Source organism: Amaranthus tricolor, chromosome 1 (genome assembly GCF_026212465.1).
Source record: "Amaranthus tricolor cultivar Red isolate AtriRed21 chromosome 1, ASM2621246v1, whole genome shotgun sequence".
NCBI classification, from domain to species: domain Eukaryota; kingdom Viridiplantae; phylum Streptophyta; class Magnoliopsida; order Caryophyllales; family Amaranthaceae; genus Amaranthus; species Amaranthus tricolor.
The window spans coordinates 43,808,946-43,836,214 of record NC_080047.1 but is presented as its reverse complement, the minus strand read 5'-3'; the positions used below and the strand labels follow the sequence as shown (position 1 = coordinate 43,836,214).

General features: G+C 30.6%; 4 protein-coding genes across 11 annotated transcripts; 2 read left to right on the top strand and 2 right to left on the bottom strand.

Annotated features, from left to right (window-relative positions):
* Nucleotides 1-1,329: 1,329 nt before the first annotated feature.
* LOC130828030 (phosphatidylinositol 4-kinase gamma 8-like) lies at nt 1,330-4,958 on the top strand. The gene is made up of 3 exons (XM_057693864.1): nt 1,330-1,491; nt 2,337-2,387; nt 2,499-4,958. Exon 3 carries the CDS (start codon nt 2,648-2,650, stop codon nt 4,259-4,261), a length of 1,614 nt encoding a protein of 537 aa, XP_057549847.1. The 5' UTR covers nt 1,330-1,491; nt 2,337-2,387; nt 2,499-2,647; the 3' UTR covers nt 4,262-4,958.
* A 2,272-nt stretch (nt 4,959-7,230) lies between these two features.
* On the top strand, nt 7,231-12,954 carry LOC130827944 (uncharacterized). 8 transcript variants are annotated; one of them, XM_057693862.1, is made up of 7 exons: nt 7,231-7,384; nt 9,569-9,621; nt 9,715-9,844; nt 11,116-11,224; nt 11,771-12,009; nt 12,184-12,332; nt 12,434-12,952. In XM_057693862.1, the coding sequence occupies exons 4-7, from the start codon at nt 11,178-11,180 to the stop codon at nt 12,668-12,670; spliced, it is 672 nt and encodes a 223-aa protein (XP_057549845.1). In that variant the 5' UTR covers nt 7,231-7,384; nt 9,569-9,621; nt 9,715-9,844; nt 11,116-11,177; the 3' UTR covers nt 12,671-12,952. The 8 variants fall into 8 exon arrangements, with proteins under 8 accessions (XP_057549845.1, XP_057549842.1, XP_057549844.1 ...); XM_057693859.1 differs by having other exon boundaries at nt 11,116-11,236; nt 12,434-12,951; XM_057693861.1 differs by having other exon boundaries at nt 11,100-11,236; nt 12,434-12,951.
* Nucleotides 12,955-16,137: 3,183 nt separating this feature from the next.
* On the bottom strand, nt 16,138-16,903 carry LOC130827937 (plastocyanin). Its single transcript, XM_057693847.1, has one exon. It carries the CDS (start codon nt 16,769-16,771, stop codon nt 16,265-16,267), a length of 507 nt encoding a protein of 168 aa, XP_057549830.1. The 5' UTR covers nt 16,772-16,903; the 3' UTR covers nt 16,138-16,264.
* Nucleotides 16,904-24,079: 7,176 nt separating this feature from the next.
* On the bottom strand, nt 24,080-26,983 carry LOC130827928 (uncharacterized). The gene is made up of 2 exons (XM_057693835.1): nt 26,756-26,983; nt 24,080-24,929 (listed from the first exon to the last, which is right to left on the bottom strand). Exon 2 carries the CDS (start codon nt 24,779-24,781, stop codon nt 24,404-24,406), a length of 378 nt encoding a protein of 125 aa, XP_057549818.1. The 5' UTR covers nt 24,782-24,929; nt 26,756-26,983; the 3' UTR covers nt 24,080-24,403.
* Between the last annotated feature and the right edge of the window lie 286 nt (nt 26,984-27,269).

Genomic DNA, 27,269 nt, shown 5'->3' with positions numbered 1-27,269 from the left:
TAATATTTGCCACGAAAAATAATATTTTTGTAGTTAACTTTTTTTCTTTCAACTCTTCCTCGTGTTCCAGTGAAAATGCGACATTTAAGTTTCCAAAATTTTTTTGGGTATGCATTGCATTCTTAATGGAGCAAAGGAAATATCATTCAATATTGTCAAATTATACATTATTATTTATTATATGAAAAAGATATATACAGCCCTAAAAGCTATATATAAAAAAGAATTTTGTATAATTATTATGTAATTCATTATTGTTTTTGCTTTGAAAACATAAGATTTAATTATATTGTGTTACTTTATCATTAATTCTTTCTTGGTAATTTAAAATAACTATAAAAAATATTAATTATTCTTAATTTTTTATACTAGATTCTTTTGAAAACCTAAAATTATTGATAATAAATACTCCCTCCGTTCTCTAATATTTTCCCATTTGGAATATTTCACCTTAAGGGGAGAAAAATTTAATTAATATTTTTGACGCATATTTAGAAGATAAAATATATCCATGTGAGATTTCATTAGATTCGTCTTGATGTATACTTTCTTATTATGTATTTTTTATAATATTTTATTATGTATATTTAGAGATATTGAGGTTTAAAATTTACATTGAAAACTACGCAAAAAGTAAATGGGATGAACAAAAAGAAACGGAGGGAGTTTAATTTACTAACTTTTATGTACAACCTTAAGGGTTGTAAATATCATTACCCTAATATATTAAAGCACTTAATCTCAATAACATGTGTCGCAATCATAATTGTTATCTTCCACCAAAAGTCTATAAGGATAAAAAGATAAATATTCAATAAATCAACAAATATTTTGTTTTCATTGTAAGTTATTTTTGGTAATAAATGTAAAAGTATTTTTCATCAACTTGATTTATTTATGGGAAACTAATAGTAACGATTAAAAATTAAAATAAACCCATTGTCTTCTTTTTATACAAACTCGTGACTTATAATTGATGATAAAGACTCAAAAATTATTTAACCTAGAAAATGAACAAATGGACAAATAAACACTTCCTCAATAACAAACTTTTTTCCCTTTTCTCCTTAAAAACACAACTCTTATGCTAAATTTACACACCTAAATTCATATATTATGTGTAAAATTGCTTTGTTGTGTGATAGTGAATTATGCACAGAAAAATGAGAAAAATAACCTTAAAATAGAAAAACAACTCATAAAAATTCATATGGAAGGAGATAAAAACATCTATTTTTAAAAATGACAAAAATAGTAGAAATAATTTAGGGAAGTTTGAAGAATATAAGGGGTGGGGTAGGAGGATTAAGTTGAATTATTTTGGAAAAAAAAAAAAGGAAAAGGAGGAAGGGAGCATTTTTTTTATGCAAGTTTTCCAAGAGGAGTATAAATCCTCTGGAGACTAATTTAAACCTTTTTACATTTTTTTCATTGTCTCACGCTCTCTTTGGCCTGTTTTCGTCTGCCTGAATGCCATTCCCAGTGTTCAGGGTAACTTTTTTTTTTTTTTTTTTTTTTTTTTGTTTTCAAATTTCTAGCCTTTTCTATTGTTTATATATATATATATATATATATATATATATATATATATATATATATAATGTTTGTCGTAATGATATTAGGATAATATAATATTGTTGGATTTGTCGTACTTAAAATGTCGTATAAATAATTGCATTTGTATGAGATGTATGTGAGATTTGATTCAGCGTAATGAATGTTGTATCAATTAAGTTACTACTTATGATTGTTATGTTGTTTGAAGAATAACTAAATTTGTTTTTGTGTTAGTGAAAATAAGTATATTTGAATTTTTTCCTAATGAAATTATGATAATGCAATATTATTGTTCTCGTATTTATTTATCAGATATATGAAATCTTTTTTGTGATTAGAATATGGCATTTGCTACATTGCAAGTATTGTATGTGAGTTTTGATTCAACATATTGCGTGATTTTATCAAATAAGTTAGTTATGCATCATCAAGATATACATTCTCGTTTAAACAGGGCCGTTTCTAATTATAGGAAAAATAAGCATTTACCTATGGCTCATAGTAAGAAAAGACCCTTACATCCCAAAATTTTGGTTAACAAAATAGACATTTAAATATTTGAAATTTATAATTATTCTTTTATCAATCAAGAAGTATATGACATATCTTTATTTATAATAATAATTATTATTATTATAATGTATAGAGTCCGTATCTGTTATTTTTCCAAACACAAAATCGACCCTTTATAGAGATAGCTCATTTCTTTCAGTTTGTCTAGACTAAGTTAAATAATTAAAACTTGGATTAATAACTAACATGCGTGATAAACCATGCAGAAGCTCTGACGAGATATGTACAGTACAGAGGAGCGAGGGACAAATACACAGGTTGATTTGTTTGTTATATATGTTGAAATAGTTTTGTTCTTCATTTGTTTTTAATTACTTATGTATAGTTTACATGGGTTGAATTTTTTTTTTATTTTTTGGGTTGTGTAGGAGCATCTAATGGCTATTGTTCTTGGGAAAGTTACTTATTGAAAAGAAAGATTGCTAATTCTATGTTCAACCCCACTTTTAGAAGGCTACTAAAAAGGGAATGTAAATTACTAACTCTTAAATAAACTTAACTTCATATTGATTACAAAATGGCTTTAGTTATTGATCAACATCCTAGATTTAAACCTCCTGCTCGATCGCAAAGATGTAGACTTCTAACGTTTACACACCTCGATTTTTTTGCACGCGAAAAGAGTTCAAATGACGTGTTTCATTCCATTGGGCAAGCTGAACTTACTACTAATACTAGCTTTCATCGCAGTATATCTACTCCTTGCTTAACTTTAACTAAAAAGGCGGAAGAAGATTTTGATGAGAGTCGGAAAGTTGAACTCATTGGGGGTAAAGGTGCCTTTAAAGTGCGAGCACTTGTTGTAGAAGTTGCTATAGCTTTGGCTTCTGGTGTACATCCGATGCCTATTTGTAATGGGCTCGGTGGTGCGTACTTATTGAATAACCGTAATGGAGAAGCTATTGCAGTAGCAAAACCTATTGACGAAGAACCTTTAGCATTGAACAACCCAAAAGGGTTCACAGGGAGAATGCTTGGCCAACCTGGCTTAAGACGCTCAATTAGAGTTGGCGACACTGGAATTAGGGAGTTGGCTGCTTATATTCTTGATCATGATGGGTTTGCTGGAGTTTCTCCAACGGCACTTGTAAAATTTTCGAATGTTAACTTTCATGTCAATAATTCATCACCAACTTCATGTTCGAGATACAAGATTGCTTCTCTTCAGCGTTTTGTAGAACACGATTCTGATGCAGGTGACTTAAGTCCTTCTGGTTTTTCTGTCTCGTCTGTACATCGCATTGGAATATTCGATATAAGAGTCCTTAACATTGATCGACACTCTGGGAATATACTTGTTGGAAAGTATGAACGAGATAAGCACTCTCTTGGTGCTGCTAAACTCATTCCTATTGACCATGGACTTTGTTTACCTGAGTGGCTAGATGACCCATATTTTGAGTGGCTCCATTGGCCTCAATCATCAATTCCTTTCTCAGATGATGAAATGAACTACATATCAAAATTAAACCCTTTTGAAGATGCAAAACTTTTGCGAACTCAAATTCCTAGTCTTGGTGAGGCTTCAATTCGTGTTTTTGTGATTTGCACAATTTTCCTTAAAAGGGCAGCCTCTGTAGGACTTTGTCTTGGTGAAATTGGTGAAATGATGACTCGGGATTGCCTTGGTGGAGAGGAAACTATGAGTGTGTTAGAGACTATTTGTGCTAGAGCAAAGGTCGCAGTAGCCTCCGCGCTAACATTCAATATTCACTATGGCGATACCCAAACAGAAGACGAGAAGGAGTTCCCTTTGTTTCAATTCGACGAGGAGTGTGAACACGACAACATGTTAAACCAACCAAATACGACTTGTCTAAGCAAAACACCTCATTGCAAAATGGAAGTTAAAAACTTAAGGCCGATGGCTATATGTGTTAATCATGATGTAGTCCAGGAGACAACAAAAGCTAACAGCATTAAGGCAAGTGAAAATCGTAAAGGAGCAAACTTAGTTAAGAGCATAAGTTTTGCAACACCAGGTAGGATGAATGATATTGAGGGAATTTCTTTTGGTGAAATGGAAGAAAGAGAATGGGATTTCTTCCTTGAGGCATTTGATATGCTTTTACCAGAAGTGTTTGAGGAGCGAAAGAATTTTAGTATAACCCAAAGGGTCGGATCAGCATGATTCTTATTACTCCCTTCTTCCCATGATTTTACTACACATCTTATTTTAGTCTGTTCTCTCTTTTAAACACAAATACCCCACCAAAACCTAAGTTTTATTTCTCTGTTTTAGACTAAAACCAATATTCACTCAAGACGTAACCCATTTACAAATCCTATTAATCTATTATAATACTCACTTTCTCCCTTTTTATTGATTTATTTGCAAACCCTACAGTAGCAAACTCATAGAGATAGAGAAAAGAAATATAACTTTAGATAAATCAAATACCCACCATAGTCCATATGATTTAGGAATGCTATCTTTAAACATAATTGTATCATTAGATATATACTCTATTGGTGTATAGAGAGCCATAAATACCCACCATTGGTCACGTAGACAAGATTCGCTCCCTAATCTTAGATATTTCTTCGTTACATAGAATTTGCAATATTTTATTTTTTTGCTATTTGAGAGTTTTCGAGAAATTTATAGCAAATTTTATGAGACAGAATCTGTATACTAACTAATGCTAAAATGTAGATATAGTTTTAGGTCTGAGGGAAAAAGAGATAGTTTCCATTCTACCTTCTTCCTCTTCTTTCATTTCCTAGTTTTTTTCATAAATTTTATTGTCAATTTGCAAAGAAAAAATGATAATATAAAAATGTACAAGTATACATTTTGCAATGGAAAACAATTTAATGTAATGCACTCTATTCAATAAGATTTTGGTATGAAGAAAATATTTTATAAATTGATATACTTTTTCCACTACTATATTTTCGCTGTTTTTGTTTGACTCTTCTCATTTTGATTATTTGCCTTTTTTTTATATGGGAGTTATTAAACACTGTCATCCCTTTTTATTTTATCGTCACCCCCTCCCTCATAAAATTACGAATTTACCCCTGATTTTTAAAAAATTATAACTTTGCCACTCCCTGCAAATTTCTTATTTATAATAATAATAATAATAATAATATCAATAACAATAATATTAACAATAATTAAGTTTTTTATATTCTTCAAAAAGAATATAAATAAAATTAATAATAATAACAGTAATAATAATAATAATAATAATAACAATAATAAAATTAAAAATAATAATAATTATTCAAAAAAAAATGAAAAAAATAATAATAAAATTAAAAATGAATCGCCTAGATCTGGGCGATTTATTTTTAATTTTTTTTTAATTTATATTAATTACATTCGACTATAGCAAAAATTATTGGATTGAAACAGGGGGCAACTTTTGAAAAGAAATTCTTGTTGAGATTTGCTTTTGATGTCAACTAAACGAGATCTTAGCATACCATGGGAAAAATCGATAATCAAATAAAATAATTATTTCAAAATTAAAATCATAGCAATTAGCATATACTAGTACTTTCTTTGATTTTTTAATTGCTCCAAATTAACTTTTTATGCCTTTAGTGTATTTTCCGATAGTTTACTTTGTGAGTTGTATAAGATTATTTTTTAAAAAAATTAATATTATGATAATACGCAATTAGTTAGTGTTGGGATGAGTTATTCCACATCGATAAATTAAAAATGGTGTGCACGCTTTATAAGCTATTAGAGACCTTCTTCCCATTGCCATATGGTTTTGGGATGGTATATATCTCCTTGGCTTATGAAGTGTGTGCACTTGTGTCCCCCCGTTAATATGCTGGCATTCACAATAAGTCCAGCCTAATTTAACAGTTAGATTAAACATGACTATTTTCCCTATATATTATCCACAATACATAAAATAACTTTGGATGATGAATCATAAAAAGGGAAAAATGTTATTTCCTCTTGTTCAACTTATGTGTTCCATTTGTTCTTTGACATCCATTAATGAACAATTTTAATTGTTAATATCTCTAATAAAAAATAATAATGAATCCTAAATTTGATCTAAATTCATGGAATCAAATCTTTTTTGGGGCTCAGATAACCTATTTTTTAGACCCCTTGGATATAGAACTATAAAACATTGACATATTACAATAGATTGTAGAAACTAATTCAAATCTGTAGTAATATATATATATATATATATATATATATATATATATATATATATATATATATATATATATATATATATATATATATATATATATATATATGAATCATATAGCATTAACTCAGTAGTAGCGTAATGAGAAAAGGTGAAAGAAGGTGAAAGAAAAGTTTTAAAAACAATAATGATTGGGGCTTTGTGCTAGAATATTAGAAAGTTTATTGTATGGTGAGGGGATGATAATTAAGAAAGATTGGAAGATGAGACTTGGAACTCATTGGTAAAGGGTAGTGTCAATTTTTTTTTGTTTTAAAGAGTATGTATTTGAATTGAGACTTAAATAAGTTATAAAAAGAAATTTCTATCAATTAATGTATTAAGTAAAGAAAAATAAAGACCGTTTGAAAAAAAAGTAAAGAAAAATAAAGAATTAAGACAAATTTATAAATATAAGGAAAAATTGCATAGAATAATCCAATTTATTCATGAGTTTCTTACAATAATCTTAATTATTAACCAACCATGAATAATCTCAACTTGAAGGGCTATTTTCTTGGAGTAAACCGATAATCACATGACTTGTTATAGCAAGTTTTATTTTTTTAAAAAAAGATAAATTATAATAAAATATCCGAAAAAATGTTAAAAAATTGTTCAAAAATATATTTATGATTTTTTTATTATTTAGAATTTTTTTATGTAAATTTTCAAAATTTTTTTCTAATTTTCATCAAATTACTCAAGTTTACCCTAAGCAAATACCCCATAAAATTGAGATTATTCTTGGTTAATCAATAAGTGAAATTATTATATAAAAATTATGAAAATGTTGATTATTCTATGTAATTTTTCCTAAATATAATTATTTGTTTTTATTTGATTCCTTATCTATTTTATTATTTATCAAATAAAAACATAGAGTAAAATATTTATTTTCAATATCTTATTTTTAAGTTTCGTCCCAAAGTGTCAAGTCAACTCTCAACTTTCAATTATAGTATCTTACTATCTCATCACAAAGTCTCCCTTACTGCTTAGTTCCCTTCTCCCTTAGCGCCTCCAGCTACGACTTCTCCAGGTCTACCGCCTCTGCCGCCGGCCACCGCCTCTGCCGCCAGGTATCTTCTCTTCTCTTCTCATATCTAATTTTTTTCGAAAATTTAGGGTTTAATTTTTAGGGGTTTTCTAGTGTTTGCTATTTTGGATTTAATTTGATATGTTTTTAGGGTTTGTTCTTGTTTTTAGGGTTTGTTTATAGGGATTTTCATGTTCAATTATAGGGATTTTTGTGAATTTTTGAGAGTTTTTAGGGTTTGTTCTTGTTTTCAGGGAGTTTGGTGTCCAAATTAAGGGTTTTCGTGTTCAATATTAGGTGTTCCGAACACTTGAATACATATCCTAGTACGAAGTACCCAAAGCCGAGTAATACGGATTATGCTACTGTTCTATTATGAGACAAAGTTACTTTAAGGCAAGCAATCATTCGTATTTGTTGAGCCTGATTTTTCAAGCTATGTAAGTCAATGTACTAATAGTCAATGACACTACAGTTAGGCTACCTGTTCTCGTAATCACGAGTAGTAAACAAATGATAACCCATAACACATCTTTGAGAGAAGAAAGCATAGTTTCTAAGTTTCTTAATTCCATGTGAATTTCATGGTCGCACAATTCTGCTTGATTTCTCCAGAATGAACAATGTCAACAAATATAAAAGAATGGCTAGTAATCATAAGAAACTACTTAGCACTTAGTAGTTATCATTCTTCCATTAAACTATTTCTATATCCCCATAGGGGGAATCTAGGCTCGAGTGAATTGTGAAACATATAATCAAAAAAGGTAGCTGAGTTGGTTTAGCACACACAAAGAAATAATTGTTCTGCTCATCATATACTAGGATTCAGGATTGCATCCACATGAACATAAAATCAGGTGATTTTAGGATTTAATAATAAAAATTATGGAACACCCTCATAAAATTCAACCAAAACACGATTCAAAAATAAAAAAGAACCGAAACAACCGACCATTCAACCAAAAAAACAATCTTAATCGTTCCCATAATCCAATAATTCCATTTTGAGCATATCCAATAACCCAATAGTTCAATAATTCCGTTTGAAGCATATCCAATTCATTACCATGAAGTAATGAAATAAGCTCAGATGATCAAAAGTAACAACAGAGACAAAGTCGCTAAATAAATTATCATGTTCAGTAGTAAGACCGAGATAAGAAAACAATCCAATTAATGGTTATACAAACTGATAAATCCAGAGACAGTAATCTAACAGCAATTGAAGCAAAAACAAGAAAATTTAAGCAAAAGCAAGAAGAAAAGACTGATCTTGGAGGATACTCACACCTTGAATTGGTTAAAGTAATCGATGCTTTTTTTTTGTTGGTTCGATTGAAATTTGCTTGAGAAATAAATGAACAGACAGAACAATTGCAAGATTAAAAAAGACTGACCCTGGAGGATACCTCGTATCCGAGCCGCTTAATGTTATTAGGGCAATGAATTATTGTTTACAAGTGGTAAACTACTAAATTGAACCTCCTTTTTTTACACAGTTTATTAATCACTTTGAAATTTACTTCATTTATTCTCTTTTATGAATAAATAAAAGTATTATGAAATTCTGTTTTAATTTATGTAATTTTTAATTAATATGAACTTTTGTATGTTTAGTTATGCATGATTAGATCTAAGTAACATAGAGCAAATAGGTGGAATCAAACAAACATGGAAAAACCAGGATTAAGGAATAGCAAAAGAGCCCAAAAATTGACTGGTCTTCCAATATCTAGTGTAACGCATGCTTAGTACAAAGCACCAAATGTAATGATCAATGCACTTCATTTTCACCACATACACACAAACTTTTTTTTTCACAAAATATGTACACCCTTTTAGACAATATATACATCTTTTGTCACAACATGTATATCTCAATTTGGTTTTCCATTTTCACTACATTACTTGTTTTTACCTGATTCTGCCCTCTATATATATATATATATATATATATATATATATATATATATATATATATATATATATATATATATATATATATATATATATATATATATATTCCATTTCTTGCTATGAGCTCCATTAATTTGACTCTGTTTTTGAACATTATCATTAATATCATCCTTATATTCTACTTTTCCAAACATATTTCAACCTTTGAACGAGTGATAATTTTCTTGAGTTGCAATTTCATCTTCTGCTATTGCGTATGCGGCCTGTAAACTCCTTTTTCTTCCTGTTGTAAATGATCTCTTATCAGGAAGCTTTTGGAAGCAGAGGAGCAGAATCCAAGTTTAGAAGTCTTTCATTGTTGTATCCTTTGGAGCAGGGATTGAAGTTATTTCAGTTTGTCCTTAATGGATATATCTCAAATCAGAAACTTTGGGCTTCCATTAATGAATATAGTAAGGATAAATAGAGTACCTATTTTACAGCAGCTACAGTTGGAAGAAAAACTGCTTCGGACTTCATCAGATAATTGGTGCATAATCAATGATGGGACTCCTGATCCTACAATTGTTATGGGAGTCTCAGGGTAAGTCCTTTTCCCCTGTGCTTCTGTAAATTTGTGTGTGCTTGGAATGCCTATGGTATGATGATGTGAGTGTACATTTTGTTTATGATGAATTGTGTTTTTTTTACTTCTGCAACTGCAGTATGTTAGGTACTTGTTATTGTGAGGATCACCCAGAAGGATAATGCTTTTAAATTAAAAAGATTACTAACCACGGATGGGCTCACCAGCATGATTATTCATAAAATTCTAAATTATCTTTACATTCTGTTGTGATTTGGTGACTTGGTTCACCCCAGTTTTGCTTAGTTTCGCTAAGTATTTTGGACTCTAGTAATAGTGTTTGGAAAACGAGATTAATTCCGAAAGATATGTCTTGGCAAAATTGACCCAAGCTTTGGGAATTAACAAGCAAGTTTGTCTCCAACTCTTTATTGATTTGGAGTGTATAGTATGTGCACCTTGGAAGCTGATCATGCTTCTTTGGTTGATGAAGCAAAGCATGGATGGAGTGTGTGCCAAAGAAGCTATACCATTTTAGTTCAAGTTTAGGGGTTTGGTTAAATAGCATTGGGAAGAAGCATTGAGAAGGGGCTAAAGCTTACACATGAAGAAGGAATAATGAGTCAGAGGTCCTACTCAGACGAGCACATGATGCGCTCAGACAAGCACCATACTACTGCTTTAATTCATGTGCTTCTGACCAGCTTGGTACCTGCTAGCTGCTGCCCCTTTTCATTCGCCTATGTATCACCCCTTGTATGCATTAAGAACTTTTATACAAAGTGTATTTCAGCTTTCCTACTTGCTCCAAGTTTTATAAAACCACTCTCTAGCTATTCTCTCTTCCCAAACACAATTAGTTATTTTACCTTTGTAATTCCTTCATACTTGTGAACTATTTGTTCTTGTCCTTTAAACACATGATCAAACACTAGCCTAAGTGAGGATGTAACCATATTTGGTGAACCTTGTAAATTTGTGTGTTGTTTATTTTAGTTTGTTTGTTGCTCATCTCATCTTATTTACTTGAATATGTTCTAGTTCATTGATTGCATCAAACACATACTTCTTTCAACAATTCTTCTTGTTTTCTTTGTGTCCACTTGTTTGTATACCAAACAATTCACATTCTTTTGCTAATAAAAATCTGCTGGAACATCTCTTATCTTGCTCACTTATAATACCATGATATCAGCTTGTATGTGTGAAATGTATTGACCGATAAAGTAGGATGATAAGTTCAGTACATCAAAGAATGTTTATTCTTGATTAGCTGTGTTGTGATGTAGGATTCCCAAAGGCAAGAGGTGTCAATGCTGGTGTTTGCATTCCTGACCAAAAATTGTGAAGAATGTGGTGCTTCTTTTGCTGCATTCAGGTCTTGCGTAGGGAGCTTAGGTTAGAAAACAAGTATGTCACTTTTATCATTTCATGATTGAGCATCTCCGTAATGTGTTTTAGTTTCTTATCTCAGTTGAGTAATGGCCTGGATTTGGTTTTATGTGCATTCATATACACAAAGTAGTTTCTTACGGTTTGATAGTGATTCTAGTACTTTTGGATTTTAAATTTCAAGATCCTATTATGTGCTTAATGACTGAAACAGATGCTGATTGCTATTTTTGGATATTAATTATCTATCTTTTTAGCGTAATACTGCTATAACATCTGTACTTGCTTGTGGTGATAGCCTGACAGGGAACGCCAAAGTACAGATGTACTCCCTATATGTTAGTATTAAGTTTAGGCATGTTATGTTCATTAGGTTGGTTGAGTTCTCTGGAAGATGTGATTTGCTTCAAATATTGCATGCTTTTTTGAGTGGAACCGTAGATAGAAGCCACTGTGTAGAGGTTTGGAATGTGTTGTATTGTCATATTTTTTTGAGTCGTTCCCTTGGCCTCAGGACTTGATGAGGTTTTTTGTTTTTTGGCTTGTTATCAGGAAACCAACCGAACTTCTTGACGTTAGGTCTGTGCTCCAACAGAAGATACCTGTCATTAAACGGTTTACTGGGGGAGGTACAGTGATTGTCGATGATGGGACAATCTTTGTTTCTTTCATATGCAACAAGGATGCTGTTCCCAATTTGCAACCATATCCTCATCCAATAATGGCATGGAGTAGCCTATTGTATAATAAAGTGTTCTGCAAAGCTGGAGATTTTAAGCTGCGTGAAAATGGTAATCAGCAAATTAATATTTTGATATTGATAGTTATCATCCATGAAGTTCCTCTTAGAAATTAAATTTGGGTTTCTTGTTTCTTTTCGATGATGATGGGACTACTAACGAGTAACATCTAGGAATCTGGTGTTTGATTTTGAGCTGCATTTGATTGCCTTTTCTCTTTCGTAGATTATGTTTTTGGCAGCCACAAATTCGGTGGAAATGCTCAATCAATCACAAAAAACCGGTGGATCCACCATACATCATTTTTATGGGACTATGAAGAAGCAAATATGACATACTTGAAAATACCTCAGCGGGCACCAAAGTATAGGCAGGCATGTTACTGATCTACTGATGCATTTTTTATGTCACATACACTTTATATATATATAGCAACTGCTTGTTCTTACAATGGAGACATATATCTCATGCTTAGGCAAGGGACCATTCAGAATTCATTTGCCGGATGAAGGATATTCTTCCGAGATCAGGTTTCATCGTACGAACGATCAAGGCTGTGGAAAGCCAGTTTTCAGTGAGATTCGTCCTGCTGAATGAAATTGAATCTCTCGACAGTACAGAGTTTGTTCCTTCTTCGAGGATTCTGACTACCGAAGAGTTGGAGGCTACCATTCAAGCAGAAGATAACGGTTTATTATCCGAGTCTTTGTGAAGGATTCGCTCGTATGATGAGCTCGCAAGGTACTTAACCTTGTGCTGTAATGGTAGTTGGTTCTTGTCAATTCTTAAATTATTTGGATGATTATTGTGAACAGAATACAGGCAGTTGATTAATTATACTTCGAATTTGTCCGTAATCTCTGCAATGTCAATTTGCAGTTCAAATAAATACTTGCTTGCCCTCTTTCATCATATGGCTAATAATTCATTTTTATTACGGATTATATATATTATATTGAACTAGTATATGAATTTGTATAATACACGGACGGAGATTATTAGTATAAACTTACATGTAAGTTTAAATTATAATATTTTCATAAAACTGTAATAATTAATATAAATTGCTTATAACAAAATATATATATATATATATATATATATATATATATATATATATATATATATATATATTAAATAAACAATAAAGTTGCTTATTTTAAAAAGGGGACGTAGAGGTAGAGGTTTTGAAAAATCTTTTTGAATGTATCAATTAAAGTATTGTTGCTATTCATTCTAGAAACTATTACATAAAATTTTACATGAATGAAAAAAGATTTAGATTGGAAGACGACAACACATAATAATAATTGTCTTGGCTGTTTATAGTTTATATTGCTAAGCACGAAGAAACAAAAAATTGCGTTCTTTGAAAAGCAAGGGATTTTTTTAGCTATTTAAAAGTGTGGGAGTAATTCTTGGAATGAAACCTTATAAATTATAACCAATGTGAGATACAAATATGGCAATTAGTTGTATAACAAGATCGCCGAGATGACTAATCACTAAGCAGTTCATATATAATAGAATAATAGATGCAAATTTGTTAAAAACTATAATGAATTAATATTTTTCGGTGAATGACAATTATAAAATTTTTCATGATTATTTAGATCTTCGAATAACATACGATAATAGTAAGTAAATACATAGCTTGTTTATATGGTTATAAAGATTATAACTATTACTAAAACAAAATACGTTAATATCATCATCTTTTAAAATTACTTACGTATTGGTTTTTTATTAAAATTTTCTCTCTAAAATTTAATGATGATATTATTATTATAATTTTTTTTGACTTATTACTTTCTTATTTTGAGTATATTATATTTTTATTAATTATTTTTTTACTTTTTAGGTCAAATCGTATTTAATGTACTAGAAAACTATATATTATATTTCATTTATTTCAATTATTTATAAAATGTTTTTAATTTTGTTTATTAAATGAATATTATTTAGTGTATTGGATATTTTGAGATGGTTAAAACGTAATATACTTTTATTATGATTTGTTTTTGTTATTTACACTCTTGGTTACTTAAATGCAATGATTAATTCTAATATGATCTAGGTTGTGAGTATCTTTATATAAGTCACTTACATTTTTTATGAGAACAAATTATCTTTGTCGTGTAAACTAATAAAACAAATTTACATATTTCTATGTATTTATATTTGATTTTTTAAAGTGTGTTATTAATAGTAATAATATTTAATACTTCTATAAATTAATGTAATAGTTATTTTGTTAGCAAAAATGAGTGTTATTTTTTACTATAAAAATCATATTTTCGTATTGTACTCAGGGTACGAACCATTTGCTTTTTTATTCAAATAAAAAAATAAAAGTATAAATATAATTATATTGCGCACAATACAAAATATGATATAATGTACGTAATGTATAGAACTGTTTAGCGTGAAACGAAATATAACTATAATGTACAATTTATTTTTGAAATTTTAATTTCTTAATTTATACAAATATGTCAGAAAATTTGATAAAGTCGTGTATCATACGGGTACTATATAGTATTATAATATTTCATAAGATATTTATATGAAAAAATATGTTAAAAGACATCATAATGTACGAGATGGAAGAAGAATTTAAGCTCACTGGAAGCAATGCTGGAAGCATGGATAACCGGAAAAAGCAAAATTGGATACGTGTTCCGGCTAGGATCCAAGATAATCTCATGGTTATCTAAGAAGCGCACAACAGTAACATTGTCATCAGCAGAAGCAATGTACATTGCAACTATAAGCGTAGTTTGCAATGCTGTTTGGCTTCAACGGATATTACTCGATTTACAACATAAGCTAGAAGAACTAACTACCATTTTTTGCCACACCATGTCAACTATAGCTATCTAAAAATTTAGTAGGAGCATTTCATAGCAGATTAAAACATATAGAGATACGACATTATTACATTTACGAGTTGGTCAACAAGAAAAAGATCGAGTAATAATTCTGCAAGACGGGGGAGCATGTTGTGTATATTTGCACAAAATCTATATCAATAGAAAAAATTTTCAGAAGACAAATAAGAGTTTAAGATTTATCGAATTGTTAATTTTAATCTAGAAAATTCAAAAGAAAATATCTCATAAATATATCTAAATATTATGAAGCTACCTAGATATATCTAGATAAGTTTAGAAATAGAAAACTAGAATTGTAGCTAATACTAACCCACATTCAAGCCTTATAAATACATATTAGTAGTTGTATTGCAAACATCAACCAATATAAAAACACTATTTACACAAACTAAAACTCTCTCTCGCATAATACTTCCTCTTCTCTTAATTTAACAATACACAAAAGCCTACGACAATCCTCCAAATAATCAATCAAGAATTACTTATCTCATTGTTTGTAAATTAATAGGATAGACCGAGTATGACGATAAAGATAACACTAGTGATAAATTAATAAAGTACTAAATCAATGAATAAAAATAATAATATACAAAAATATTTTTAATAATTAACATATCTATATATTTAATAAATGTTCAGTCTATTTCTAATAAAACCAATCAAATTTTATCAATATTATAAGAAAAAGGATGTAAAATGGTTAATATTCATCATCCCGGCCAATTCGATTAGCTTAATTTTATTTTATCATATTATAATTAAATTCTATAAAAACATATAAAAAATAAATCATTTAATTTGAATTTGTAAAAAACTAAATCAATTTGTTTAAATGCTTAATTAAAATTGGTGAACTAGAATTATGGAATTGGCTGCCTATCTTAGTAATCATGATGAGATAGTTACTCTTGCCCTAAACCTTTTGTATGCTTTTAAATATTTAATTTATCATTTTAACGTTTAATATTTAATTTATCATTTTAACGTTTAATTTACCGTTTTATTCATCAACATTTTTAAATATTTGGAGAAAAGTATAAAGACAACAACTAACATTTAACAAGTGTAGCAAAATGATGAATTAAACGAAAATTGATAAAAATTTAAAAATGCTACAACAGTTAGATAGATATAAACTGAATGCTAACATATGAAAAATTCTTAAAAAATGCTATCAGTGTCATTTTATATTTTATAAAAGTTCTATGGTTTCTTTATTTAATTACTAATTACTTAACAAGAAAACATTGGCATTAAAAATAAAATGATGAAAATAGTCGTGAAATGAAACTACCAAAAAGAGAGAGCATAATTGATAGTATCAATGATTTGACAGTCTTTATATAGCTCCACAAACAAACTCATCTTAAGCTAAAAATTAAATTTAATTAATACTCCAAACATAAGATAATTTAATTAACAGTAACTTTTCCAACCATACCAGCTCCCTGATGAGGAGCACAGTAGAAACTGTAAGTTCCTTTCTCAGTTAAAGTAACTTTGTAAGTTTCTCCAGCTGCATTAAGCAAATCTTCTTCATTCATGGAGATTCCTGCCGCATCAACACCAGATGGAATTTCATCTTCATCAAATACAACATTGTGTGGGAATCCTGCATTGTTCTTGAACACAATTTCTTCCCCAGAAGCGACAGTAAAATCGTTCGGAACAAACGCCAAGCCTCCATCATCAGATCCTAGTAAGATTTCAGCCGCCATGGCGTTTCCCACAAGGATTCCTGCTGCAGCTGTAGCAATCACGGCAGCTCCGACGTTCTTCATTGAAGCTTTGATGGACATTCTTGGGGCGGCGGAAATGGTGGTGGTGACCTTAGCGGTTGTGGGTTTTTTGGGTACTGTGGATTTAAGGCCAGTGAAGGAAGGAATGGAGACGGCGGTGGAGGAAGTGACAGTAGCCATTGGAAGATGCTTGGAAGGTTTGAAGGTAAGGTGTTTGAAGAAATGTCTAAGAAAAATGAGAAATTAAGGTGAAGGTGGGATTTAATAAAGAGATGATAGAAAAGAAGATTATGGTAAGGTTTAAAGAGTGTTTGTGTGGTCTTAATTTGTGGGCATTTTAGTGGTTTTGAATGACTGGATATTGTGATATGTGTGGTTTGAAAGTACAATGTTATCTCATTTCTCATTGGTTGTCTTTGGATTATGTGTCATGCTGAATGTTGGAAGGTGCAAAATCAAAGGATGTGGATATACATGATAGTATTAGTCATGTTTTTAGTTTCAGCTACTGCAATCTTTACAAAAATACATTTTTTTATTTTTTTTTAATTTATATTAATTGTGTTATTTAACCTATATATTTAATGCGTCTTTTGGAGAGATCGTCTCTTATAACAATTTTTATTTTAGTTTTGGGGTTTACATTTTACCCAAATTCTTAAATTAGACGGTCTCATAGTAAAATTATATTTATTTGGCTGATAGCAGATATATATTTAGTCTATTAAAATGATCATTTACAATTTTAAAGTGATCATTTAAAAAAATAAACTAATTATATGAACACATTTCAAGACGAGTTGTACATTTTATTACTTTTACTCTGATGTTTATATAGAGCATTTTTTTTGGTCTATTATTTTTATTCTCTCTCTCATAATGAAGTGTTTAGTTTCTGTTTTCAATCTTCATAAAACCGAAACTCAAACCAATCATAATTTTTTTAAAAAAATTTGTTTATTGAAATTCTTTTATGAGACCAACATTTTTCGTACCATTAAATGTGTTCTTAAGTCCACAGATTTGAGAGTCAAATATACATAAGTATATGTTTATTAATGGTAATCGGATAGTTACTAATACATTTAAAATTAGTTAAATATAAGCTCACTTATTGGTTAATTTATTATCTATCTCACTAAATTTATGAAAATTTTCTCTCCCTCATTGAATTTCGGAAATTTTCAAATAGTATCATCCAACTATAGATTTTTCCACATAGTAACATCTAATTTATGCTTTATTTAATTGCCGTAGTATTTTCTGTTAAATTCTTATTAATTTTCTACCTTATTAAGTGTTAAATTCTTATCAATTTTCTACCTTATTAAGTGTTAGTTGTTGTCTTTATTATTTGCATCCAATTTATAGTCTCAAATGTTAAATTCACCATTTTGACGTTTAATTCATCAACGCTCTTAAATGTTTAAGGCAAATTATAAAGACAACAATCAACACTTAATAAGGATAGAAACATTAAAATGGTAAATTAAACGAAAATTGATAAGAATTTAACGAAAAATATTACAGTGGTTAAATAAGGTATAAATTGAATAAGGTATAAATTGAATGCTACCCACGTGAAATTTCTACTTAATTTATAACATTATTTTATCAATCTATCCCATTAAATTTTGGACATTTATTACAAAAAAAGCTCTAAATTATATCAACTCAGAACGTTTATTTATCTCTCTATACCATTAAATTAAGGATATCTCAATTTTCCCAAACTTAAGTGACCTGCTATCGCCAATACAAGAAAAAAAAACATCAATAAAATCAGAAACTATTTCATTCATTCATTCATTCATTCATTCCAAAGAGGAATCGATTTTATTAACAGAACGAGAGAAAGCAAGAACATCATTAGGATTTTGGGTCATATTACATTTTCCCTTATCATCACTAAAAATAGCATCTCTAATCAATTCTTTAACCGTCCGATCAATAACTCCTGGCCGTCGTGCCGCCTCGCCGCCGTCGTCTATAGTGCCGCCGCCATTACAGCTATCTTCATCAAGCTTCTTCCCTCCCGAATTTAGCTGCTCTTTTCTTTCTTTGTGTGCTTCCATTATAGTCTTCCTGTAATTGTACTAATACATTACTGATCAATATTGGGTTTTATAGGAGTAATAATAAATAAATAATAATGTTGATTCACAGTGGAATTTGTAATGCTGTAAAGAATACATATACGTGTGCTATGTTGTGTTGATTAAGAATTACGTGTTACTTTTGCGTACTCACATTGTGTATTTCAAGTATTGGTGCAAAAGTTCTATGCGTTAGAATAAATTTTTTTTTATTATTACATGATTAACTTAGAAAAGGAACTGGATAACAAATCTAGAAAGTAAAAACGAAAGGAAAATAGAGAAAGGAATGGGAGGAATAAGAAGAGAGAGTGTATCTTATGTGTTTAGAAAAAAAGAAAAAAAAAGGATAATAAATGTTTTTTCTCTAAATTTTTCCACCTTAAGAGATATTAGATATATTTTAACATATTTTTCCTAGAAATTCCTTCCTTCTCTCAACAATCGTGCGATCCTACCACTACTTAGCTCAAGAAATTAGATGGTAGGGTCATAATACGATTCTATGATCCTACGATTCAATTCTACATGGGTAGTTCGCAAAATATTTTCATATAATATAGATTTCACCTACGTATAAATATATATTTAAAATAATTATGTCAATACCCTCTACAATGTTCAAATTTTTTTTTGATTTGTTGTTTATTAATGATTATTAAAAGTATTTTTTTCAAAACTTAATCGATGAATTTAAATAAGTTTTTATTTATACCTTAAAACTTAAAAAGAGAATGAATATAATTGGCAATCAGTAATCCAAAAAACATTAATGCATATTTTTAGAATCACACGATCATAAAATCCGATTCTACTAATTACAATCTTACCTCTTCAACAATCCTAGGTAGAATCTCGATCTTAATAACACTGGGTCAAATTATGTTGAAAATTTGGATTGAACAATAAATTAAATTTAATACAAAAGATATAGTCATATCATATACATATTATAATCTAGGAAAATTTGTGTCACGTGACATTCATATACAACACAATTGCCGCTCAAAATTATACAATTTTCATTTTTATGTCTTTTTTGCATTGAAACTCTTAAATATCAATTAAATTTAATTATATTGAAACTTTTAGTCTTCATCAATTAAATACATCTTTCTTTGTATCATATGCTAGAAAATAAAACTCTTTGTCTTCTAAATTTAATTATACTTAAGATGTAAAGACAAAATTTTAAGATTTTTTGTTAGTGTCACATACATAGCTTGTCTTATTTATATGATTGAATTTCAAAGTCTTCATTTAGTGCATCCCACATACTTAAGAAAGAGTAGATGATATTTTAAGAGTTGATTTTATTGCACTACAAGAAAACTTGTTTTTAGCAACAAGTTTTAGCAACGACTATATTTTTTTTGTTGCGAAAAATACAAATTGTTGCAAAATCCGTTGTTATTGCTAAATAATCGTTGCCATAAAAAAAATGAGCGCGGGCTTTGAAATAATTAATATTTGTTTTTTGCAACGATACCAGTCGTTGCTATAAAGCATTATTAGGTAACGCAACAACACGAGTCGTTGCAAAAAATTATTTTATGTATTGCAACAACAATGTCGTTGCAAAAAAAGAAAATTGAAAACCAAATACACGGGAAATTGGAGAAAGAGAGAAAGCTTGCTTCAGAAAGCTAAGCCTCATGCGACGCGAAACAGCAAAATCGCCTCCTCCCTGCTTCAAGCCTCCTGCCTGCTTGCCTCGCCTCCGGCCTCCCCACGTCGACGTCGTACCTTCGGCGCTCCTGTCCCTGCCTCCCTAGTGCCACCGGCCACCGCTGTCACGCCGTACGTTTAATCGTTTATGAACCCTAATTTTTGAATGTTGGTTTTGTCGATTGTTGTTTACTCGTTTTGATGCCGGTTTTGAATGTTGGTTTTGAATGCTGGTTTTCATCATTCGTTTTATTTTTGATTTTATGGTGAAGATGAATCAAAATATGAATGTTGGCCTGGTTTTGATGCTGGTTTTGATGCTTGAATGTTGGTTTTGTCGACTGTCGTTTACTCGTTTTGATGCTGGTTTTGAACCCTAATTATAATTTCTTCATTTATGAACCCTAATTCCCTAAATCCCTAATTATAATTTGTTGATTTACTGATTTGTTTCATTGTTTCTTCATATCAGCTCTTCAATTTCTTGTTTATTCATCTCTAAATCTGTAATTTTTTTCCATGTTTGTGCTTCTTTGACTTTGCAGGATGAAAACTAATAAAAAGCTTTTTTTATTTCTGGGTTGATAATGCTGCTTATTTTTCCAATTAATTCACAAAAGCTTTTTTTATTTATAAATTTTATGAAAAATTTTCATTAGAAATCCTAAATAGCCTTGGGTGAAGCGGATGTGAGGGTTTGACTTATTTAGATCTCTAATACGGGAAAAAAATCATCAAATGAGACCATGTAATGAACTAAAGATGGGGTTATATCAGTTAGTTTTTTCCTTTAGGATATGCCTATTTAATCTACCTTAACATACTCATCTTAACTACCCAATCTTCCTACAATGTCTCATTTAAAAGCCCAATGTTATGACAATTTGACTCTATAATAGTGTTGGTCAGATGGCTCTCCTGGATTCTTCTAAGTCTTATGTCATTGATTCATTGTCAAGTATCTTTGGCAATTTTTGAGCTCTCCACACATTTTCTAGCGTTTAAGCAAGGCTGAAAAGCCTTAGGTAAGCAATTAGCTTATTTTTCACATGTTCAGAATGTGCAGTGTTAAGAGGCTTGCAATACATAAGATAATGCTTCAGTGAGTTGCTTCCTGCATATGCTCTTTGCTACTTTTTGAGTGAGTTTCATATGCTCAGTGAGCTGCTTCCTGGATTAGACTCAAAAGAAACTGTACCTTCTTTGCACAAACTTATCCCTTAAACTAGTTCATATCATGCTAAATGCAACTAACAAAAGCATAGCGGCTGGACTTCAGGCAACTAAAATCTGTTTTTCATGTTGCAGATTATCTAAGAAAAATCATTGTACAAGGAAGATCTTCAAAATCCACCAAAGTTGGTGACATCATGACTGAACAGGTATGTCACATCTCATCGGGAATATAAAGAGGTCGTTCCGTTACATAATGACCAGTTTATAACAGTTCTTGAGCATACCGAATCGCAAAACCCCGTTACGTAACGTATAGGAACAACTATTATTAGCTGTCACTCTTAACATATAAACCATTATTAGCTGTCATTTTAATTGAAATATATTTTCCTGAAAAACTTGAATTACTATGCAAATGAATTATTCACATCGAAATATATTCGGGACTCTGTCTACACTTTCGTTAAATATGGTTGCCTTTGAGTCTAATTAAACTCTTCCATGTCCTCTTACTGAACGTATTGTGTGCTCGTAGAACAAACTCATTACTGTCACACCTGATACTAAGGTTCTAAAGGCAATGCAGCTCATGACAGGTTAGTTAGCTAATTCCAAATTCTGGTTCCTTTCTTATAATATTTCTAGAGCAAATGTAAAACTTGAACACTTTCGTGCTTGTAAATATGTATTGCTTGCTTTCGGGTTGCTTATCGTCTTGGACATCGGTTGAAGAGAAGAGGTGGAAGCTGGTAATGTTTGAGCATTGAAATTATATTGTTCTTTTCAAATTGAAGCTGGTAATGTTTATTCAAGTTGATTTGTATGTTATATCATAAGGTAAGTACTATGCTGCATATAGTGGGATCCGTAATTCTATATTGGTGTATGTTTGCTGTTCTCTTCTTGAGTTTATTCAAAATAAGACGGAAAAGTATTAGAATACGAGGTAGCTAATTAAGTACGTTATTTCATGAGTTATGTACTATGCTTATGTGCTGCATATAGTGGGATCCATAATTCTGTATTGGTGTATGTTTGCTGTTCTCTTTTTGAGTTTGTCCAAAATAAGACTAAAAAAATAATAGAATATGAGGTAGCTAATAAGTTAAGACCATTTGAGCTCTCTTACAGGTCATTAGTTTCATGGGTTAGTTTGAAAGGTGGGGCTTCAACAAAGTACTTTACATGTTTATTGCTTGGAGAGTTTTGAACGGATGTTTTGCTTATTTTGCAGATTCAATACAAACGGAGGTGTTAGATTCAATGGAAGCAGATGAAATTGAAGCATCAACTATGGAGATTGAGAATGCAAAGTGCCTATCACTTGTAAATTTTTACATGAAAACTTGTATATGGTAGGAGAATTATTTCGGAAAATTGGTTATACGTTACATGTATATGAATTACGTGTATTTTTGACACACGATAATATTTGGGACGTGTGATATTTTGGGATACAAATTAATATATAATGATAATCGATGATATTAGTTTAGTTGGTTATAAATTATTTATTATTTTAATTGTCTAGTTTATATATAGATTGTAGATTGTTTTAGAAGATAACAAAGTCGTTGCGAAAAATGTGTACATTTTTTGCAACGGTAATAGTTGTTGCTAAAAACATTAATAACAAATTTACTTAATTGTTTTCCCTACAGTAAAGTCGTTGCAAAAGATTGACTATCATGTATTGCAACAACTTGAATTGTTGTGAAAAACATATATTTAACAACGAAAACAGTTGTAGCTAAAAATGCAGAAAATTTGGCAACGAGCTTTTTTGTTGCTAAAAACGTTGGAAGGAATTGCAACAATACTTCTTTTGCAACAATAGATCTCGTTGCAAAAAACAGATACCTTTTGCAACCATCATAGTCGTTGCTAAAACCTTTAGCTACGGTTGTACCCGCAACAATGGAATTCGTTGCAAAAAACATTTTTAATGGATGCAGATATGGGATAAAATAAGGTTTATAAATTAAGATCAAATTTGGAAAAGTTGAGTGGAGATAAAATGAAAGCAAAGAGAAATAAGATATTGATGAAGATCATGTTTAATTTGTTTTCATGTTAACATGTTGTGTAGTTATAAATGTCATAATAATCAAATATATGTTATGATGAAGATGAAGTTTAGTAAGCATATGAGTAGCTTTTGTTTTTAATTATCACTTCTTTTCAAGGGTTAGTAAATATTTTTGATTAAAAATACTAATATTAATTTATTTGATAAACTTAACACAAATTAAAGATATTTTGTATTATAGTTAGTTGATATTTTTTTGGTTAAGTTAAAAATTTACACTAGTTCTCAAATAAGACGGTCTTACAGTGAGACCATCTCTATTGGGCTGGCCCAATATACATTTTTTGTAAGTGTTAACTTATAACGTTAAAGTGATTACTTATAGTTTTAAAATAGTTCTTAAAACGATCACTTACGATCTTAAAGTTATTAATTAAAGCAATGGACTAATTATATAGGTCCATCTCATGGTGAGACGATCTCATACAAGATAGGCTAAAAATTTTATAGATATACTTGTTTAAGTTAACATTTGTATTAATTTAACAACAATGTCTAAATTAATATTATATTTTTTTATAAAATAGTTTTATAATCACATGCATAACACGGGTAAATAGCTAGTAGTATGTATAATCAAGAGCATAAAAGAAAGGGATATTATCAATGGTACCCCAGTACTATAGCAATATATCAATGGTACCCCAGTTAATTTCAATGGTACCCCCAACTATATGCTAATTACAACCGTGACACTATTAATCATTTTTCCGTTAAGTTGCCGTTAAATCTCGAATTTGACCTAACCATGGTTAGTTTCCCCCTCCTCTTCCTTCTCTCCTTCTATGGCTGCTTCATCTCAAGTGGGATTTTCACCATAAAACGAGTTGTTTCAGAGACATTCAAGAAGCTCAAACTGATACACCCAACAAGTACATTATCATCTTTAGGCCCGCCGATCTCACCGGTTTCTTTGTTCACATATTCTCCATCATCGTCTTCTTCATCGTTGTCGACATTTACTATCTCTTCTTCTACTGGTGTAGTGTTATTAATTGCATCATTTTCTTTGGGTTTGGATTCATCTTTGGTCGTTGAAAAACTCAAACCTGAAACTAAGTTTGGTACCATACGAGTCAACGATTCTGTCCAGTGACTCGGGGTTGTAGAGGGTGTGATCTTCACCATTGATACAATTCTGCGGCTAAGACTGCTCGCCATTGTTGTTTTTGGGAGAAAGAAAAGTAGGCGCAGGGCTAAAATTTTGGAACTGTACTGGTTTTACTCAAACGAGTCGTAAATTTCTATAACCAGTGGTGGAACTAGTAGTACCCAGTTCCAAATTCAGGTACCTTCTCAAATACGAAAGCTGATAAAATTGAAATTAATTATCCACATGAATTGGCTTCAAATAGTTGTTGTGATTCGTAAATTAAGGGAATACTAAAAAAGAAATTAGAGAAAAAAAGACAACGGTTTCTCATAACTCATGTGGCGTCCGAGTACATAATCAACATAGTATGAATCCAAAATAGAAGAGACAAGCAAAATGAGTTGCATTCAACAACGTAGACCTATGCAATAACATCTTAACGGAGTAACGGGTCATTACAACATTTTGTTATAATGCCTTTAAATGGCTCCCACACCAATGGTGAGCTCAGAGGTCAGATGTACGCAACCTTACTCTTTATAGCGATAACAAAGAGGTAGAAGTTATCTTTGAAAAGAACAAGTCATCAAGGATCAAATGTACGCAACCTAACTCTTTATAGTGATAACAATGAGGTAGAGGTTATTTTCGAAAGTAACAGGTCATTAGGAATCCGGTGTACGCAGCCTTAATCGTTATAGTGATAACAATGAGGTAGGGGTTATTTTCGAAAGTAACAGGTCATTAGGAATCAGGTGTACGCAGCCTTACTCTTTATAGTGATAACAAAGAGGTAGAGGTTATTTTCGAAAGTAATGGGCCATTAGGATATATAAATACAGTTTTGGTGTAGTGACTAAAACCAGCAGCATCTTGTAATGTCACACTTAATCCATCACAGAATCTCGATTCACAACTTAAGTTTAACATCAAATAGAGGGATTGGATTTCCTACATTAGGATAGCAAAATAGAGATAATGAAAATGAAGGAAAGAGAGATGAAGGGAAGAACTCCTTACCCATTTGTAAGGAAAACACCCCATCATTTCTCTTCCCTTCCCTTCCCTTACTTTCCCTTTTAAAATGTTGTGCACACATACCCTTACGGTGTAGTGACTAAAACAACAGCAACAGCTCGTAATGTTGCACTTATTCCATCATGGAACCTCACTTTACTAGTTAAATCTTTTACATAAACACAACATTCCCAAACCTAACTCCACAGGGTTTGGGAATCCGGAGGTAAGCAAAGTTATAACTGGAGGCTGTTTTTTGTCGAATGAGTTATTATACTGTAGTCCATAATAATCTAACAACTAAAAAATACTCCAACAAATCTTTCGATCCATCAAGAATACACGAAATTATATCATAAACATGATTATTTTCAAGTTTCAATGACAGATGCTATGAATCCTTATATATCTCCAATGTCAACTAATTACCAAATATTTGACATGCTGATACTGAAAAGGAATTTGGTGAAGATCATTAGGTATCTGTAATGTCAACTAATTATGCTTGATAATTGCTAACAAGCTAAACAGTTCAAAAGTCAAGGGATATTTCCATATAATATGTAGCCAAAACAAGAACATTACTTTAAACTGAATAACAACCACAACCCAAAACCCTAACTCAATCCTACACCAAAAATTTTTTAATCTACATAAATTTTCATAGAATTAGCTGAATTTCTGCAATAATTGTCCTGCAACAACTTCCTAACGCATTCAACTTGGACTAAAAGTAATCAAAAACCATTAAGAACCAAAAATGAAAAGCCCCAATTAAAATAATAGCTGACTTTACCAAATAATAGCAAAACAATTAGACAATAAAATTCAATCAGCCTGACAAATGAAGGAAACTCAAATTGATTAAAGGAGAGTTTGTCCTCTAATGTAATACAAGACACAAGAAAAAGAACAACCAACATAGCAGTAGCAAGACAAGAATACCCACAATCAAAATTTCTATGTAAAATCTTTTTTATTTAAATCCAACTATCATGACCGAAATTATGGAAGATTGTCTTTACCTGAAATATTGTGCTTAAACTCCCGATTTCTGCGATTTTGAATGATGAATTCTCAAAGAAAGAAAAACCAAGTACTCCTACAGAAGGTGATGATAAACCCTAGATTTCGAAGAAGAAATCAATAAGGGAGAAATTAAGAGGTAAAAGATCCAGTTTTTGATATGAAAAAAGAAGAGAAAGAGATTCATACTGGCAGGGAAAATGGGAGAGCACCGCCTAGAATTGGACAAGCCCGAAGTCATTCTTTGGGTCGGGTTTTGGTTCATTCCATGAAAATTTAAATAAAATAAACAAAAATGTATAAAAATGTTTTTAAAATTGTCATGGAAAAACTTATATACCAAAATAAGCAAATAGATCTCCAAATCTAAGTAATACAGCCTTAGTCGTGCAATTGGCTCAGACCCAATAATTTTTAAAATATTCTGACATACTAATTTTAAGACTTAAAAATACAATTTTAAGACTTAAAAGGTTAATTTCAAAGTTTATTGTCATGCAATTGGTCCTTTAT